Source organism: Oncorhynchus kisutch, unplaced genomic scaffold (assembly GCF_002021735.2).
Source record: "Oncorhynchus kisutch isolate 150728-3 unplaced genomic scaffold, Okis_V2 scaffold3147, whole genome shotgun sequence".
Classification (NCBI taxonomy): domain Eukaryota; kingdom Metazoa; phylum Chordata; class Actinopteri; order Salmoniformes; family Salmonidae; genus Oncorhynchus; species Oncorhynchus kisutch.
Genome location: NW_022265092.1, coordinates 187291 through 195840, shown reverse-complemented (window position 1 = coordinate 195840; position 8550 = coordinate 187291). Strand labels below are relative to the sequence as shown.

General features: G+C 41.9%; 1 protein-coding gene across 1 annotated transcript; it reads right to left on the bottom strand.

Annotated features, from left to right (window-relative positions):
- Positions 1-984: 984 nt before the first annotated feature.
- LOC116371376 (transmembrane protein 26-like) lies at positions 985-8292 on the bottom strand. Its single transcript, XM_031820216.1, has 6 exons — positions 7970-8292; positions 7768-7864; positions 6837-6926; positions 4619-4827; positions 3433-3512; positions 985-1347 (listed from the first exon to the last, which is right to left on the bottom strand). Exons 1-6 carry the CDS (start codon positions 8155-8157, stop codon positions 1085-1087), a joined length of 927 nt encoding a protein of 308 aa, XP_031676076.1. The 5' UTR covers positions 8158-8292; the 3' UTR covers positions 985-1084.
- Between the last annotated feature and the right edge of the window lie 258 nt (positions 8293-8550).

Here is an 8550-nt window from a genome sequence, read left to right as displayed (position 1 = left end):
CTGGTCCGTCAAGTCTACACCAATACAAAGGACTTATGTAAAAGTCAGGATGGAAATACACTTTTCATAAACCCTTAAAACATTGGAAAGAACTTCAAAAACAACTATTATTTTGTGTGTTGTATTACCAACAAATGATCACACACACATAACAATATAACACAATGAGTTCTGGTTCCTCCAGAAATGTCCTGTACCTCGGGCCTAAAAGAGTCCAGGCCGGTAAAGGACTGTTAAAAATCCAGACAGACACCTCTGCTGTCAGCCCTCTACCACCCTAACCCACAGATATTTATCAGTTCAGACAGACATCTCTGCTGTCAGCCCTCTACCACCCTAACCCACAGATATTTATCAGTTCAGACAGACACCTCTGCTGTCAGCCCTCTACCACCCTAACCCACAGATATTTATCAGTTCAGACAGACACCTCTGCTGTCAGCCCTCTATCCACCCTAACCCACAGATATTTATCAGTTCAGACAGACACCTCTGCTGTCAGCCCTCTATCCACCCTAACCCACATATATTTATCAGTTCAGACAGACACCTCTGCTGTCAGCCCTCTATCCACCCTAACCCAGAGATATTTATCAGTTCAGACAGACACCTCTGCTGTCAGCCCTTTATCCACCCTAACCCAATCCTCTACCACCCAGAGATATTTATCAGTTCAGACAGACACCTCTGCTGTCAGCCCTCTATCCACCCTAACCCAATCCTCTACCACCCAGAGATATTTATCAGTTCACAGGAGAGCAAAAACTGTGTTTCCAACGGCGCAGTTTAATCATAAAAACCACCGGAAAACAGAACAATCAATAAATGGTACAAAAACGCGTCGCACACCAGCATAACGTGCACAAGCACTTACAAACATAATTCCGGACAAGGACATGGGGTTAAATAAACAACATGTAATGAATGGAATTGAAACCAGGTGTGTGGAAAGACAAGACAAAAAACAAATGGAAAATGAAAGGTGGATCGGCGATGGCTAGAAGACCGGTGACGTCGACCGCCGAACGTCGCCCGAACAAGGAGAGGGACCGACTTCGGAGGAAGTCGTGACAATAACCCCAGATCAACCTGAAGCCTTGTAGTCGCAGTAGATGGCAAACAGACGGTAGAAGTTCAGAATGACCACCAGGAAGTTCTTGATGGCGAAGAAGATGAGCATCTGGTGTATGACGTGGAAGTAGAGGATGAGGGTGAGGCGGACCACCAGGAAGGGTCCGTCCTGGACGAAGAGGCTCTCCACCATGCTCCAGATATCTGTCCTTAGTCTGGCCAGCAGAGACACACCCTGGTCCCCCTCTGAATATTCATCAGGTCTGGAGCTAGACACTGGGGAGAGAAGAGACATTGGTCAGCTGGTCATGTGGGATAAGTTAGTGACATTGAAATCCAGAATCTGCGTGTAAATATCGCCACATACTGACTGAATGAAATAAATGTAAATATATTTGCAGTGGGGTCCCAAGAAATTCTGGTGGAAAATATTGTCATTACCATAATTCCCTGTATAACAGTACAATAACATTATGGTTACTGTAATTCCCTGTATAACAGAGCAAGCAGAAATTTGTATTCTGTAGCACAAACTCAAAAAAGTTCTGGAGAATAAGAGCACCTCTTCCCAGCTGCCCACTGCACTGAGGCTAGGAAACACTGTTACCGCCGATAAATCCACAATAATTGAGAATTTCAATAAGAATTTTTCAACGGCTGGCCATGCTTTCCCCCTGGCTACCCCTACCCTGGTCAACTGCCCGGCACCCTCCACACACCCCACTTCTCCTTCCAGATAGCTGATGTTCTGAAAGAGCTGCAAAATCTGGACCCCTACAAATCAGCCGGGCTAGACAATCTGGACCCCCTCTTTCTAAAATTATCTGCCGAAATTGTTGCAACCCCTATTACTAGCATGTTCAACCTATCTTTCGTATCGTCTGAGATTCCCAAAGATTGGAAAACTTCCGTGGTCATCCTCCTCTTCAAAAGGGGGAGACACTCTAGACACAAACTGCTACTGACCTATATCTATTCTACCCTGCCTTTCTAAGGTCTTTGAAAGCCAAGTTAACAAACAGATTACTGACCATTTCGAATCTCACTGTACCTTCTCCACTATGCAATCTGGTTTCAGAGCTGGTCATGGGTGCACCTCAGCCACGCTCAAGGTACTAAAAGATATCAGAACCGCCATCGATAAGAGACATTACTGTGCAGCCGTATTCATCGACCTGGCCAAGGCTTTCGACTCATTTATAAAATAGCCTCCAATACTCTACTCAACAAATTGGATGCAGTCTATCACAGTGCCATCCGTTTTGTCACCAAAGCCCCATATACTACCCACCACTGCAACCTGTATGCTCTCGTTGGCTGGCCCTCACTACGTACTCATCGCCAAACCCACTGGCTCCAGGTCATCTACAAGTCTCTGCTAGCTAAAACCCCGCCTTATCTCAGCTCACTGGTCACCATAGCAGCACCCACCCATAGCACGTGCTCCAGCAGGTATATCTCACTGGTCACTCCCAAAGCCAATTCTTCCTATGGCCGCCTCTCCTTCCAGTTCTCTGCTGCCAATGACTGGAACGAACTGCAAAAACCTCTGAAATTGGAGACTCTTACCTGCCTCACTAACTTTATGCGCCAGCTGTCAGAGCAGCTCACAGTTCCCTGCACCTGTACGTAGCTCATCTGTAAATAGCCCATCCAATCTACCTCATCCCCATTCTGTATTTATTTATTTATCTTTCTCCTTTTCACCCCATTATCTCTACTTGCACATTCATCTTCTGCACATCCTACCATTCCAGTACCATTTCAGGTTAATTGCTATATTGTAATTACTTCTCCACCATAGCCTATTTATTGCCTTACCTCCCTAATCTTACCTCATCTGCACATGCTGTATATAGACCTTTCTACTGTATTATTGACTGTATGTTTGTTTATTCCATGTGTAACTCTGTGTTGTTGTTTGTGTCGAACTGCTTCGCTTTATCTTGGCCAGGTTGCAGTTGTAAATGAGAACTTGTTCTCAACTACCTGGTTAAATAAAGGTGAAATAAAAAAATTCAAAAAAATAACATCATGGTTACTGTAATCACCTGTATAACAGAGCAATAACATCATGGTTACTGTAATCACCTGTATAACAGAGCAATAACATCATGGTTACTGTAATCACCTGTATAACAGAGCAATAACATCATGGTTACTGTAATCACCTGTATAACAGAGCAATAACATCATGGTTACTGTAATCACCTGTATAACAGAGCAATAACATCATGGTTACTGTAATCACGTGTATAACAGAGCAATAACATCATGGTTACTGTAATCACCTGTATAACAGAGCAATAACATCATGGTTACTGTAATCATAAGAGGAGCCAGGATAGAAACACACAGTACCTGACAGGTGGAGAGGAAACTGGAACATACTCCACGTCCAGACTCCGAGGATGACGTACACCATGCTGGGACTGCTGTCCCTACTATAGCCTGGGTCCAGTCTGTTTCTGTTCCTAATGGAATTGTCATGGTACTGTAGCCTGGGTCCAGTCTGTTTCTGTTCCTAATGGAATTGTCATGGTACTATAGCCTGGGTCCAGTCTGTTTCTGTTCCTAATGGAATTGTCATGGTACTGTAGCCTGGGTCCAGTCTGTTTCTGTTCCTAATGGAATTGTCATGGTACTGTAGCCTGGGTCCAGTCTGTTTCTGTTCCTAATGGAATTGTCATGGTACTGTAGCCTGGGTCCAGTCTGTTTCTGTTCATTATGGAATTGTCATGGTACTGTAGCCTGGGTCCAGTCTGTTTCTGTTCCTAATGGAATTGTCATGGTACTGTAGCCTGGGTCCAGTCTGTTTCTGTTCCTAATGGAATTGTCATGGTACTGTAGCCTGGGTCCAGTCTGTTTCTGTTCCTAATGGAATTGTCATGGTACTGTAGCCTGGGTCCAGTCTGTTTCTGTTCCTAATGGAATTGTCATGGTACTGTAGCCTGGGTCCAGTCTGTTTCTGTTCCTAATGGAATTGTCATGGTACTGTAGCCTGGGTCCAGTCTGTTTCTGTTCTTAATGGAATTGTCATGGTACTGTAGCCTGGGTCCAGTCTGTTTCTGTTCCTAATGGAATTGTCATGGTACTGTAGCCTGGGTCCAGTCTGTTTCTGTTCTTAATGGAATTGTCATGGTACTATAGCCTGGGTCCAGTCTGTTTCTGTTCCTAATGGAATTGTCATGGTACTGTAGCCTGGGTCCAGTCTGTTTCTGTTCTTAATGGAATTGTCATGGTACTATAGCCTGGGTCCAGTCTGTTTCTGTTCATTATGGAATTGTCATGCAAGAAGAGTGCAGAAACAGACTGGCACCCATGCTACATATAATGTCTACTGACTTAAAATATCTACATCAGACAGTATCTCTGAGGTTAAGGGTTAGGGGTCGGGGTTAAGGTACTGACTTGACATTAGACAGTATCTCTGAGGTTAGGGTTAGGGGTTAGAGGTCAGGGAGTGTCTCTGAGGTGAACTCCAGGATGTCAGGTTATGGTTAGGGGTTAAGGGTTAGGGGTTAGAGGTCAGGGTTTAGGGACTCACTTGACATCCAACAGTGTCTCTGAGGTGAACTCCAGGATGTCAGCGGCAGTGCCTACGAAGAGGAGGAGGAGCTGAGACAGTTCATCCCTGGTCACCCCTCCTGCAACAGGGAGCAGCCACTTCCCTATGACCAGCAGGATCAACAGGGTCTGGTGCAGGGCCAGGATCCAGTCGTTAGCGCACACTGACGATAACAGAGATACTGAACCCTGTTGGGCCAAGCAGAGAGACACATAGTGGTTAGTAGAACTGATTAGAGGTTATTAATGGCTAGGTAACACCAACCAGAGAGACACATAGTGGTTAGTATAACTGATTAGAGGTTATTAATGGCTAGGTAACACCAACCAGAGAGACACATAGTGGTTAGTATAACTGATTAGAGGTTATTAATGGCTAGGTAACACCAACCAGAGAGACACATAGTGGTTAGTATAACTGATTAGAGGTTATTAATGGCTAGGTAACACCAACCAGAGAGACACATAGTGGTTAGTATAACTGATTAGAGGTTATTAATGGCTAGGTAACACCAACCAGAGAGACACATAGTGGTTAGTATAACTGATTAGAGGTTATTAATGGCTAGGTAACACCAACCAGAGAGACACATAGTGGTTAGTATAACTGATTAGAGGTTATTAATGGCTAGGTAACACCAACCAGAGAGACACATAGTGGTTAGTATAACTGATTAGAGGTTATTAATGGCTAGGTAACACCAACCAGAGAGACACATAGTGGTTAGTATAACTGATTAGAGGTTATTAATGGCTAGGTAACACCAACCAGAGAGACACATAGTGGTTAGTATAACTGATTAGAGGTTATTAATGGCTAGGTAACACCAACCAGAGAGACACATAGTGGTTAGTATAACTGATTAGAGGTTATTAATGGCTAGGTAACACCAACCAGAGAGACACATAGTGGTTAGTATAACTGATTAGAGGTTATTAATGGCTAGGTAACACCAACCAGAGAGACACATAGTGGTTAGTATAACTGATTAGAGGTTATTAATGGCTAGGTAACACCAACCAGAGAGACACATAGTGGTTAGTATAACTGATTAGAGGTTATTAATGGCTAGGTAACACCAACCAGAGAGACACATAGTGGTTAGTATAACTGATTAGAGGTTACTAATGGCTAGGTAACACCAACCAGAGAGACACATAGTGGTTAGTATAACTGATTAGAGGTTATTAATGGCTAGGTAACACCAACCAGAGAGACACATAGTGGTTAGTATAACTGATTAGAGGTTATTAATGGCTAGGTAACACCAACCAGAGAGACACATAGTGGTTAGTATAACTGATTAGAGGTTACTAATGGCTAGGTAACACCAACCAGAGAGACACATAGTGGTTAGTATAACTGATTAGAGGTTATTAATGGCTAGGTAACACCAACCAGAGAGACACATAGTGGTTAGTATAACTGATTAGAGGTTACTAATGGCTAGGTAACACCAACCAGAGAGACACATAGTGGTTAGTATAACTGATTAGAGGTTATTAATGGCTAGGTAACACCAACCAGAGAGACACATAGTGGTTAGTATAACTGATTAGAGGTTACTAATGGCTAGGTAACACCAACCAGAGAGACACATAGTGGTTAGTATAACTGATTAGAGGTTACTAATGGCTAGGTAACACCAACCAGAGAGACACATAGTGGTTAGTATAACTGATTAGAGGTTATTAATGGCTAGGTAACACCAACCAGAGAGACACATAGTGGTTAGTATAACTGATTAGAGGTTATTAATGGCTAGGTAACACCAACCAGAGAGACACATAGTGGTTAGTATAACTGATTAGAGGTTACTAATGGCTAGGTAACTCCAACCAGAGAGGTTATTATTAAAGATCAGTATCTCAAAATCTCCTTAAAAACATGAATGAATGTTTTCTAAGAGGTTAAGGGAGAGCCCAGTTCAGGCCAGGGGAGGGTACTACAGCCAGCAGCTGCCGCATGAATAAAAGTCCTGTGTGACTAAGCTTGTAATAGTTTTTATTAAGGGTTGTTTCGTTAAAAAACAACTTCTGTAGATCTATTTTAGTTATAAAAAGTCCGAGCTCACAATAAAGTCTTTGAGGTGCACCAGCAGCATTACCAAACAAACTGGTGTTAAAGACCGCCTCTGTCTCGACAGGCCTGTAGGAAAAACCTGCAGGACACAGGAAACACTGTGGCTTCTGCCCACCTGGAGTAACGTCTCGCTGCCATTGGTGGAATTCCCTCTCCACATGTTTAACAGGCTCTTTATGTTTTCAGATGAATCCAGTTTGTCACACTGAGGATGAACAGACATACAGTACATGAGTTAAATTGATACGATACTGTGTTCTAGCCTACAGTATGGACAATAGAAAAGAAACAGCATCATTTACACACAGTATATGATTACATTCACCATCATTTACACACAGTATATGATTATATTCACCATCATTTACACACAGTATATGATTTAATTCACCATCATTTACACACAGTATATGATTTAATTCACCATCATTTACACACAGTATATGATTATATTCACCATCATTTACACACAGTATATGATTTAATTCACCATCATTTACACACAGTTTATGATTTAATTCACCATCATTTACACACAGTATATGATTTAATTCACCATCATTTACACACAGTATATGATTTAATTCACCATCATTTACACACAGTATATGATTTAATTCACCATCATTTACACACAGTTTATGATTTAATTCACCATCATTTACACAGAGTACAGTATATGATTCCATTCAGCATTATTTACACAGAGTACAGTATATGATTCCATTCAGCATTATTTACACAGAGTACAGTATATGATTCCATTCAGCATTATTTACACAGAGTACAGTATATGATTCCATTCAGCATTATTTACACAGAGTACAGTATATGATTCCATTCAGCATTATTTACACAGAGTACAGTATATGATTCCATTCAGCATTATTTACACAGAGTACAGTATATGATTCCATTCAGCATTATTTACACAGAGTACAGTATATGATTTCCGCTCATTATGCAAGTTACAAATAAATGTACAACTAAAGTGAAGGAATAAATGATTAAACATCCTAAATAAAACAGAAGATCAAAGTCCTTACCCTGGAATCAGTAGCTTTGTTCTGTTGATGATGTAACTCTAGAATCCATAGAGATGGAATGATACTGATGAGGAACAGGAAGATGGCAGGAGAAAACCTGGAGACACGGAAAGATAACATGAAAAGGTATTAAAAACAAACAGTCAAGGCTACTAAACTTTAAGAAAAAGTAATTTCACAGTTCTATGTTATTTAGATTTACCATTTATAATCCTGTAATTTTTTTCTCTTCAGGGTTAAAATCATCTCGACCACCAGCGGAAGATAAAGGATCGTCAAGAACCAATAAAGAGCATTATTCTTAACCCAGACCACCCTCCATACTCCTATCAGAGAGATGAGGAGGAATAGCGACCGGGTAACAACCGCACAGATAAACTTCACTATCATCTTTTTGTCTTGGTCGGAGAAATACTATACAACTCCAGCTGCCTCATTAACGGGGCATGCTTCTAGTCTGCTCGCTGTCAGCCACCTCAACACACTGTTGAAAAAGGGACCGTTTAAGCACGCCTCTGTTATGGGTGTAAGATGGCACAGTGATGCCATCTGTTGGTAAATGTTCATTACTGCAACTCTTGTGTTTTAACGGGGTGCTTGAGATACCCGGATGTGTTGTCATGTACTGAACAAGACTGGTTACTCGCATCAATGCCTCTGTCTCGTCATTTAACGTTCAAACATGGTGTCAGAGTCGGATAACTAACCATGCTTTCCGCAAATTAGAGTCACCTGCTCTGGTTTACAAACAAATGCTTATTTGTGTAAAATTTCGCCCGGAAT